An 11343-nucleotide genomic window follows, 5' to 3' on the forward strand; every position below is an offset into this window, starting at 1 on the left:
ATGCTTTACGTTACGAAATCCGTTAATTCCAGGACCCTCGCGTGGCCCCTGAATCAAAGGGACCTAACTGAAGGTTGCTTTGCGTTTGCTTTTTCCGTTGCTTCTTTTTCCCCCAGACGAGGCCCAGGCAGGCTCCTGCAGACTTCGGTTGAAGGCTGATGCATTGCCAGAAGTTGAAGATGTCAGGGGAGAATAGACGTGAGGAGCAAAGGCCACAGGACCTCCGGGGGTCAAGGACCCCGACTTACAAACCCTTCCCACCACCAGCGAGGTAGCCCACCCAGATCGATCTCCAGCCCAAAAGATGCCATCAAGGTCCCTGAACCCACACACTGGCCGCCGCCAACGTTGGGGGCGGGGCCTGCCCTTTCTCAGTCACGTGACTTCCCCACGCACCAACTCCACCTGCACCTGGGAGAGCTGGCCAGGGAGTGACAGTTGGAGGGCCAAAGCCTGGGCTGGGTAAAGTCAGGTAGTGGGGTCAAGTCTTTTGACTCTTTCTTTCCTGAACCCTCATGGGACGACTCGAGTAAGGGAAATCTGGCGAGCAAATGAGCCTCAGCAGCGTTCTAGGAGCCTTAAGTAGCTCTGTAAAGGTTGAAAGAAACTCAAGTGGGAGCTCATTTAGAGCAGGGTGAGAGCACTGGGTCTCTCCAGGATCAATGTCCCAGTGACAAGGCTTCGTTTTCCAGTCACCCTCTTTATTTTTGGTCTTATCCTCATTTTTATCTGTACAGATTTTATCTAATGTTTCATAAAACTCCCAGATTAAAAATGTAGATGTAGAAGTAATGATGTAGAAAAACAGCAAAACAGTTTCTTAAGCTAATAAATGTTAGCATTCTCCCCATCTCCCTACAGACAGTTATTGTAACTGTTGCAACGACACAATCAAATAACAGGTCTAGGTACAGGTTTTACAACTTCGTCTAATGCTAGCAACGGGCACACCTCAAAGCTCACTTTATAAGGTACCCTAGTGAAAGACTTGGAATGGCCCTCTCTAACATTTATCAAGTACCATCTAACTTGTATATATGTCAACCTGCAGCTCAGATAGTTTTGCATTTAATACAACCAACTTGTAAATTTTAAATACTGTTACTGTCTTACTATGAATCCTGATAATCAGAGATTTTCATTTCCACTTAAAAAACTATAGAGAATATAGAATAACCCAGCTTAATATTTTTACATAAGGCCTTCATCATCTTTTTCTCAGAATCTTAGCCTATAATCTTTTGTTTGCTTTTACTTTTGCATCCACCTTACATACCACTGCTATAAACTTTATTCTTTATAGCTGAGGTAATATAAAAATAGTTTATAGTACCTTATCTTAACATATGAGGGTAACATAAAAATCTTTATAGATGAGGTAATGATAAAATAATTTGGCAGGAATACCTTTAGAATTTCAATTCTAAGCAGTCCACTACTCTGTTTGGTCATAACTCCTCTAAGGTAGCATTTTCTCTCTTGTAAGGGTAAAGATAATGGTAGTAACCTCTCCTTAGCAATATTACAGACTAATTAAGTAAATGCAAGTCATTGTCAAGTTTTTGGCTCCTAAGGAAGTAACACTCTAAAAATAATGGTAATGTCACTTCTGTGTTTTTTGACTCCTTATTATATCCAAGTGAACCAGATATTTTTTTTAGCATGGAACTCACTCTCAGCTATTTCCTCCATCACTGTTCCTACTGGTTATCCTCCACAGACGTTATACACTTTCATGCCTCCTTTCACCCATATTGTTACCTCTAAATGTACACCTTTTGCTAAGGGATCACATCAAGCACTAGTTATTACTTATTTACTACAATGAAAACCTCATAAGGCAATTTCAAAATCAGCTAGTTTCACAAGGGTCAATTGGAGAATTTCTGGTACTTGTTTTTTCCTCTTTTAAGAAACTCATAATATGGGGTTTTTCAAGCACTGTCATGTATGGCCCCTATTCTTTAAAAAGTAGATTGATTGAGCTCTGGAGGGACTGATTATTTGCAAAAAGGCACATGTCAATTTCAGTACTAGCACAATTGTTAGAACTGAACTACTCAGTTGTTGATTTCTCTACCTTCCAATTGATCCCTTAGGGGAAACCAAGGTTTTCACCTGGTGATGACCTTCAAATCCATAATCCCTCAAAAATGGATTTAGCTCTAAGAAAACTCACAGGAGCCCTCCCCAAAAATGAAAAATTGGGCATTGGAAAATTGTACAGAGTAAGGGCATGTACCTTGCACACACAGCTGGTTTGATCACTGGTATCATGTATGTTCCCCCCAATTACCATCAGAAAAATATATTAGAGTGTATAGTTTGGGGTATAAATACTGAGGCATAACTGAGTATGGCCCCAACTCTTCCCCCAAAAAATATAAAGGAGAGGACAGAATTAGATAGGAAAAGAAAATTACCAACGATGACCCATGCCAGCACAGACAATAGAGAACTCTCACTGCTAGATGAGTTGGGTCACTTGCTCTGATCCTAAAAAGCAATGTTGCAAAATAATGAAATGTTTAATATATTGAACTGTTCATGATTTATTTATCAATAACCAATACAAAGAATTGTTTGATATCATTGTTTAGTGATAGCATGCTTCAGACCCAGCGAAGTATATAAAGGATTTGTTTTCTGCTTCTTTAATGGAAAGGGAAAAAAGGGATATTTTTTTAGTGCTGATGAATTATATGAAACTCTTCTTGTTCTTTATTGGGTCTGGTTCCTGAGGGATTCATACATCACACACACACACACACACACACACACACACACACACATACACACACACGCGCACACTTTGGTACCTTGGGCAAGATTACTTTTTTTTGTCAAGATTACTTAATTTTTCATTGTTATTAATCTTTTATCAGTAACTGAACAAATTAAGATGATGACAAATCCTTAGACCAAAACCTTCTTCCATTTCTCCCTGGGTAGAAGGGAAATGCGCCAGCAGCAACGACTGGGTGCTTATCATGAAGGAGTTTTTTTGGTTCATTTCTGTTTACTTTCCAAATCACCAAGTGTTTTGAAATGCAACAGCAGCAATGGACTGGGGTGCTTATCATGGAGGAGTTTTTTTTTTTTTTTTGGTTCATTTCTTTTTTTTTTTTTCAGGAATGTACAAATGTCTTTTTATTCAAAAGTACAAAATAAATTATCTGTAGGCATGGACAATGACAGCAGTAAACCATTATATGTTGTCAACTGAAACCAGTAAACTGATGATTATAGTGATTTTCTTAAGCATCAGCCAGCCTTTTCTTCAGCTTTTCCCTTCAACTGACTTCTCTGAAGTTATGGGTGAGGAGCACTTACCTTGAGCTTCCTCTCACAGTTCATTAATAATGGAATAGCACTATTCTAAGAATTAGAACATGCCACCTCCCATACCTCCTCCCATCCCACCCATTCCAGCTCATCCCAGGGTCCTTTTTCTTCCTTAGGAATTTCAGTGACTACAACTTCTGCTGTCGTTAACAGAGAGGCGACTCCAGCAGCATCCAGCAATGCAGTTCTTACAACCTTTGTTGGATCAATGATTCCTTTTTCCACCATATTCACAAAGTCTCCAACCATAGCATCATATCCAACATCTGAGGAACTCTGCAAAATTTTCTCAACAATCAATGATCCTTCAACACCTGCCATTCTTAGCAATGGTCATTGCAGGAATCTTGAGTGTTCTTTTAATAATGTCTATTCCAATTTTTTGATCTTCATTAGCAGGCTTGAGTGCGTCCAAGGCCGGAATGCACCGAAGCAGAGCACATCCCCCTCCCAGAACAATCCCTTCTTCCACAGCAGCTCGAGTAGCATTGAGGGCATCTGTGACTCTTTCTTCTCATTCACTTCAACATCACTTGTCCCACCAACCTTGAGCACAGCCACACCATCTGAGAGTTTTTGCCAGATGTTCATTCAGTTTTTCCTTTTCATATTCACTAGTTGTAATATCTAACTGCTCGATGATTTCTTGAATACGCTTTTCAATTTGAGCCTTGTCGCCTTTTCCTTTCAAGAGCATAGCGTCATCTTTGGTTACAATGACCTCTCCAACTTTCCCCAAGTCATGTGGCTGAACATCCTCAAGATTTAGAGTCAGTCCTTCTTCTCCAAATACAGCACCACCAGTAGCAATAGCCATGTCTTTAAGCTGGTTCTTTCTATTATCACCAAATCCTGGGGTTTTGACTGCTACAACTTGAAGACCAACTTTTAGCCTATTTAAAACAAGTGTACTCAGGGCTTCACCATCAACATCTTCAGCAATTATGACCAAGGGCTTCCGGTGAGCGTTTGCAATTTCAAGAGCAGGTACAATGGACTGAACACTAGAGATTTTCTTTTCACTCAACAGAACATAGGCATCTTGAAACTCACATTTCTGACCTTTTGAAGTATTAATGAAGTATGGAGAAATATAACCTCTATCAAATTTCATTCCTTCAATAATTTCTAATTCATCATTCAGTGTTTTTCCATCCTTGACCGTGATGACACCCTTCCTTCCAACCTTCTTCATTGCATCTGAAATGATGGTGCCAATCTCCTTATCTCCATTAGCAGAAATCGTGGCAACCTGAGCGATTTCTTCAGGGGTTGTCACTGGTTTAGACTGCTTTTTAAGTTCAGCAATTACAGCGTCAACGGCAAGCATCACACCTCTTCTGATTTCCACAGGATTGGCACCTTTGCTAATCTTCTCGAAGCCTTCCTTGGCAATAGATCGTGCCAGAACAGTAGCAGTCGTGGTACCATCCCCAGCCTATTCATTTGTGTTATTGGCAACATCTTGAACAAGTTTGGCGCCAATGTTTTTATATTTATCTTTTAAGTCAATGGACTTAGCAACAGTCACACCATCTTTGGTTACTTTGGGACTACCCCAACTCTGTTCAATAATTACTGTTCTCCCCTTTGGCCCCATAGTAACGGCGACGGCATCGGCTAAGAGGCAGACACCTTGAAGCATTAAGGCCCGGGCATCAGCACCGAATTTGACATCTTTGGCATAAGCCCGGGTGAGATGAGGTGCCAGTGCCCTGGACACGGGTCGGATCTGCCTTAGGACTGCAGGTAATCGAAGCATTTCTGCGGGGCAGCGGGCGGCGCGGCGCGGTGCGGTGCGGGCGGCGAGGCGGGCCGACGGCGACGAGTGAGGGCCGGACTGAGGGCGCACTCGGCAATGAGCCCGAGTCCCCTCCCTCCTCCGCCGCTTCCCTCGCCCGCCCCGCCCCGCGGCCCCCACACCCCCTGCGCCGGCCGCCCGGGGCCCCGCAATCGGCACCTTTTTGGTTCATTTCTATTTATTTTCCAAATCACCGGGTGTTTTGAGGCCAGAGAGATAATATAGCCAGTAAGGTACTGGCCTTGCAAAAGGCTTACCCCGTTCATTCCTCAGCACTGCATATAGTCTTCTGAGCTCAGAAGTAAGTCCTGGGGCACAGTTGGGTGTGGCCCCCCCGAACCAAAAAATGCCAAAGAAAACAAAAAAATTCCCCACACAATCAATTGTCTTTTCCAGCTTTCTGTACATCCCTTGTCAACTAAATGCAGATTAAAAAGTATCAAAAGTAGGCTGGATAGTTATAGTAAAGGACCTAGTTATATTCTGTATGACTCTTTCACAGTATCTTTTTTTATCAAATATTTATTGTAACACCATGATTTACCATGTATTTCATAATATTGTTGTTTCAGGACTTAAATATTCAAACAACAATCCCACCACCAGTGTGTCCTTCCCTCCATCAGTGTCTCCAGTCTCCCACCTACCACCATAGCCTACCTCTACGTAGGCACAAATAACTTCACTCCATTTTGTTGTTACAACACAAAGGCAAATGGAATTATCAAAATTTATATTAATTTATAGAACAAAATTTAATGATTATTCTCTCTCCATAGTGTTTCTAAAGTCAAGGAAGGTCTAAGCATTTATTGGGTTGTGGTTGGTGCTAGTTAAGATTGGAAGATAACTATCTAACTTTTTCATCAGTTTTCCTGTGACAATACTGGGCTGACACTACTATAAAATATTGAGGTGCTCCATGTGCGGTCCAGGATGTACAGATCTGAAACAAATTTGGTAACTTGTAAGTTTGATAAGGATAAGTTTAGAGCTGGGCTGTTGCTGTAGGAGGGAAGAGGGTGAAACTGGGCTGCTATGGCTCATGCAGAAAGGGGAATCTTCCCTCCACACTCTCCTTTTTGAGAAAATAAAGTCACAACAGCCATTATTTTCTTTTGGACCTTAGAGGAGAAGTTAGGCCATTTCTTTGAGAAGATGCCTAGGGTGGGTGTTGGCTCCTGGATCATAAGAAATGGGATTGGTGTGGGGGGCTTGACCCAGCCTCTTCCAAAAGGAAAGCCCCAGAGTTTCTACCCTGTCATCCTATCTTATCTGAGAGGATTTAGCTGCTCATGTTATTTGATTTCAGTCACAGAGCTGTGGTATTGGGCTATTGTGACTCAAACAGAAAAGGGATTCTGCCCATCTCCCACTTTTGGAGATCTCAGAGGTAACAGCCTGGATGAGGGTAAATGAGAAGAGTCTGCGGCCATTATTTTCTTTTGAGCTGATCAGGGCTTTATATGGCAACCCATATGTTCCTTTAGCCCCTCCGGGAGTGATTTCTGAGTGCAGAGCCACTAGTAAGTTTTGAGAACCACTGGGTATAGTTCAAAATTAAAAAATGAATGGAGCCAAGAGATAAGATGGCGGCATTTGCTTAGGATGGGGACACATGGGATCAATTCCTGGGATCCCATATGGTCCCCAAGCCTTTTGCTTTTTTGTTTATGTTTTGGGGCCATATCCAGCAGTGCTCAGGGATTACTCCTGGCTCTGCACTCAGAAATTGCTCCTGGAAGGCTCAGGGGACAATATGGGATGCAGGAATCAAACCCAAGTCTGTCCTCTCTGGTCAGCCACTTACAAAGCAAACATCCTACTGCTGTGCTATTGCTCCTCCCACCCCTTCCCTGGAATGATTTCTGAGTGCAGAGCCAGGAGTAACCCCTGAATGCAACCGGGTTTGGCCCCAATATATAAATAAATGATGAAGACAAAACAAAAAAATCTTATAATGCCCCACTCTCTTTTGGAAGGGGAGCCACACTATGCTTAGCAGTTAGTCCTCTGGCTCTGCACTCAGGAATCACTCCCACGAAGTTTGAGAAACTATATGAGATGCCAGCATTGAATGTGGGTGAGCTGCTTGCAAGGCAAGCACCTTAAAAGGTGTACTACTGTCTCTCATGCCCCTCTGATTCCTATTCTTAGAGTACATGTGTAACAGGACTATCTTTGACCCTTCAATTAGATGCTCATGAACAGGAGTAAAGTTTCATCCTAGGAATTGTGAAAAAGAAAACAAGCAAGGCCAGTAAAATATTAGCAAAGAATATTAGAAGATAAGTGACAGAAAAGTTAATTAAACTGCATATTACCCATACAAAAGATGTTTGATCTCTTAAAAGAAGAAACCCAAAATTTCATGTTATTCAAGGAGACATATATATTATAAAACTATTGAGTTGGAAAAAATCCAAGTTTTACAACTTGTGCATGAAAAGTAGAAGTCAGGGATAAATCTCAGCAATAGAATACTTCCTGGAATTATGTGACTCGGAGTTCAATTCTCAGCATAGATAGGAAGAAAGGAGGGAAAGTAGGGAGGGATAGAGGAAGGAAGGAAGATGGAAGAGAGAAAATGAAAATTAGGATTATTAGATACTCTCAAAAAGAGTAGCCTGGCCAGAGAGATAGCTCAGTGTGTTATCTCAGTGTGAATCCCTGGCAGTACATAGTCCCTTGAGCATTCAGTCAGGACTAGACCCTGATTGCTGAGTATGGCCCCCAAATAGAACAAAGCCCCCAATATTTGTTGACAAGAGTACAAAACCATTGGGGAAGCGCTTTTGTGATCATTATACAAAATGGTAATGTATTTTCTTTTCACTCAGCTATCTGACTCCTGAGAATATAATTTTTTTGTTCAACTATACTTGAATGAGTATTATACTGAAAGATAAATTCATTATTGATTACATAATTGTGTGCAAGCAGGTACAAATGGCTAGGATATTCAAATGTCCATCTGTATTGGAGGGAATGAGAAACACATAGTACTTCCACACAATATGATAGCTATGAAAAAGAATGGAGTTTTTCTTTTTTTTTTTCGGGCCACACCCATTTGATGCTCAGGAGCTATTCCTGGCTACAAGCTCAGAAATTGCCCCTGGCTTGGGGGGACCATATGGGACGCTGGGGGATCGAACCGTGGTCCTTTCCTTGGCTAGCACTTGCAAGGCAGACACCTTACCTCTAGCGCTACCTCGCCGGCCCCAAGAATGGAGTTTTTCATACTATAAGGAACATCACAGAAAAATATTAAGTGAATAGGTAGAATGTAAAACTATCTAGTAGCTCACTTTCTATGTAAAAGTAAGAAAGAAGAATGCATAAATACTGGGACAGAGAAATAGTGCTTTGTACAAAGTCATTGGCATTCGTGACATCACGGATGACCTCACTGAGCAGGGATTTACCAGTCTCCTTGCTCGGAGGGGTGAGAGGAGACTTTCTCTGTAGTTTTTTACTTGGGCTTGAGTTCAAGCATGAACTTACCACCACAAGTGTGGTGGTGTTCTTCTTTTGTCTTACAGACAATGCTTTCTCGTCCCAGTACTGAACTCTGTGCCAGGTAGGACTCGCTCCCCAGTTCTCTGCTCCAGAGGGAAGAGAAGAGTGCCCTGGCCTTCTCTATCCTCCCACCAGACCTTCTGGAGGAGTCAGAGGGAGGCTCTCAATGGACAGCAGTGCCCAATACTGGCCCCGGGACGATGGTCATTCTGAACCTGGGCATTTCCCTAGACTCAGAGTCTCCTGAGCATGAAGCCCATGTGAAGTCTCACAGCTCATGTGGCTTATGAGAGACCACATCACACCTTCTTGCTTCGAGCTCTCTGCTCCATGGCCAGGCCCTGTCCTTCCTGGGCACCTCTGTTCCTGGCAGAAGGTCGACACTCCACCTCCCCTGTTTCACCAGAAACCAAGATTTGGGCACCAGCAACACCAGTGAGGTCAGCTCCTCTGTGCTGAGCGGGTAGCACACACAACCACACACACAACCACACAGGACACAGACACAGAGGCACACAGACTTCATGTGAAGACACACAGCCACACCTGCATATACACAGACACACACAGACACGTGATTAGAGAGACATAGGAACTTGTACATAGATACATAGATACAGACATATTCAGACCCAGACTGTGCATAGACATACAATCACACACACAGGCATGTGTTCTGGATCCCTGGCCTCACCCTTCTCTCTCCACAGGAACCGGACATGTGTGGCCATTCTGCACCACCGCCCATCCTCACTCTGTGCCCTGTGGCCAGCCCGGACAGCCACAATCCATGAAGTGGTTTGCTTCTCCCCACCTTCTGAACTGCTATGCACTACCAGAAGTCCATCTCCTTGGAGCACCCGAGAGTCCTTCCAGGCCCGTAAACCTTGGTAGCCTCACAACCCAGTGAGGCCAGCCCATGGCAGGCACCTTACTGCCCAGTATGCTTGCTCTGTCTCTCTCGCCTTTCATTACTCTGAACTCTTTCAGCCCCGTCCCACATCGCTCCTCAGCACCCATCCATGCCCCTGGGTCCAGCTGCAGCTCTGAGGTGAGAGTGCCTAGAGGTGTGGCCAGGCCCATTGTCAGTCTGGCTGGCAGGTCCATTCCAGGATGGCTACACCGGTCCTCATAGCCAGGTAGCACTTAATGCCTAATTGCTGCCAGAGAATGGTCAAATGCCCTTTCCGAGGGAACTGGAAGATGTGATTCAAAAGCCCCACATGTAACCAAAGCCTGCCACTCTTCCCTGTCCTCCAAAGATGTTGGCCTCGGCATCAGTGACCACAGGGACAACAAAGATGGCAGCAAAGGGAAATTTGAAGACAGTGGCATTGGCAGCAAAGGCAGCATCGATGATGGCGATTTCATTATGAGGGGCAGTGGCAGTGAAGGTGGTAGCGCCAGCAGAGGCAGAGTTAGAGGTAGTGATACCAGTGACAGCAATCACCTTGGCGATACCCAGAACAGTACCACCAGCAGGTCCAGCAACGTGGATGGTCGCAATGTGTCTATGAGCATTGAGCTCAGCAAGGTCAACACCATCAGTTGTCTCGGCAGATCAAGTGGCAGGACCTTGGAGGGAAACCCCAGCTTGGGTAGCCTCGGCAGACCCAACACTTGGATGGCCTCTGCGACCCCGAGGCTTTGGTGACCTTGGCGGACCCTGAAGCTTGGATGGCCTCGGTGGACCCAGAATTTCTGGTAGACTCGACAGACACAGGGGCATGGATGATCTTGGCGGACCCAGCGGCATGGGGGGCCTTCGAGAAATCAGAGTAATATGTGATCTCAGCAGGACCAGTAGCACCTCAAATGGAATTTCAAAAGATGGTGAACTGGAAGGTGCGATTGAAGAACCCACATGAAACCAAAGCCTGCCACTTTTCTTTGTCCTCCACCGATGTTGGCTCTGGCATCAGCAGTGACCATGATGACAACAAAAATGGCAGCAAAGGGGACTTCAAAGACTTGGCAGTGGCAGATACAGACTGGGTGGCCACTGCAAACTTAAGAGGACTGAGCTTGGATAGACTCATTGAATCCAGCAGACCCAGTGGCTTGACTGCCCTTGGTGGACAGAATGACTTCAATGGCCTCAGAGGACCCAGCAGCTTCTGTGGCCTTGGCAGACCCTGCAGTTTGGTGGCTAGAGCAATATGTGATCTCAGCAGGACCAATACCACCTAAAATGGACTTTCTAAAGAAGGTAGAGCCTGCGGGCTGGGTCACCCCTTGACCTATAGGGCTTTAAGAAACACAGGGCCAGACTCTGGCAAGTGCTGCCACCAGGGATAAGGGCTAGAGACAGCCTCAGTTTGGAGGGAAAGTGTGAAGTTGCTGACGCCTCACTGTAGCTGTGTCTGGTGTTAAGAGCTCCCCTTCCCACATACACATTTGCATGGACACTCCACACACCTATACACACACACTTAACACACATACTACTCTAGAGGCACATACACATAACACACATATCCCTCCACATATATGCTCAACACACCTATGCTTAACACACAACATGCATGTATACACGCATAGGCATCTACCCACACTGAACGGTCATACTTTACAGCCAAACATCTACACGCTCATCCACTTGTGCCCAAGAGTCACGCTGAAGGGTCAGGTGGATGGCAGCTGCCCAGGCAGTGAGTGGCAGGACAGGGTGGGGA

General features: G+C 44.5%; 1 protein-coding gene and 1 pseudogene across 1 annotated transcript; both read right to left on the reverse strand.

The window, feature by feature from the left end:
- Nucleotides 1-3112: 3112 nt before the first annotated feature.
- LOC126013905 (60 kDa heat shock protein, mitochondrial-like) lies at nt 3113-4675 on the reverse strand (annotated as a pseudogene).
- On the reverse strand, nt 3113-9000 carry LOC126014383 (60 kDa heat shock protein, mitochondrial-like). Its single transcript, XM_049777672.1, has 2 exons — nt 8974-9000; nt 3113-5305 (listed from the first exon to the last, which is right to left on the reverse strand). The coding sequence occupies exons 1-2, from the start codon at nt 8998-9000 to the stop codon at nt 4784-4786; spliced, it is 549 nt and encodes a 182-aa protein (XP_049633629.1). The 3' UTR covers nt 3113-4783.
- Nucleotides 9001-11343: the final 2343 nt, after the last annotated feature.

The sequence above is a fragment of the Suncus etruscus genome, chromosome 7 (assembly GCF_024139225.1).
Source record: "Suncus etruscus isolate mSunEtr1 chromosome 7, mSunEtr1.pri.cur, whole genome shotgun sequence".
NCBI classification, from domain to species: Eukaryota; Metazoa; Chordata; class Mammalia; order Eulipotyphla; family Soricidae; genus Suncus; species Suncus etruscus.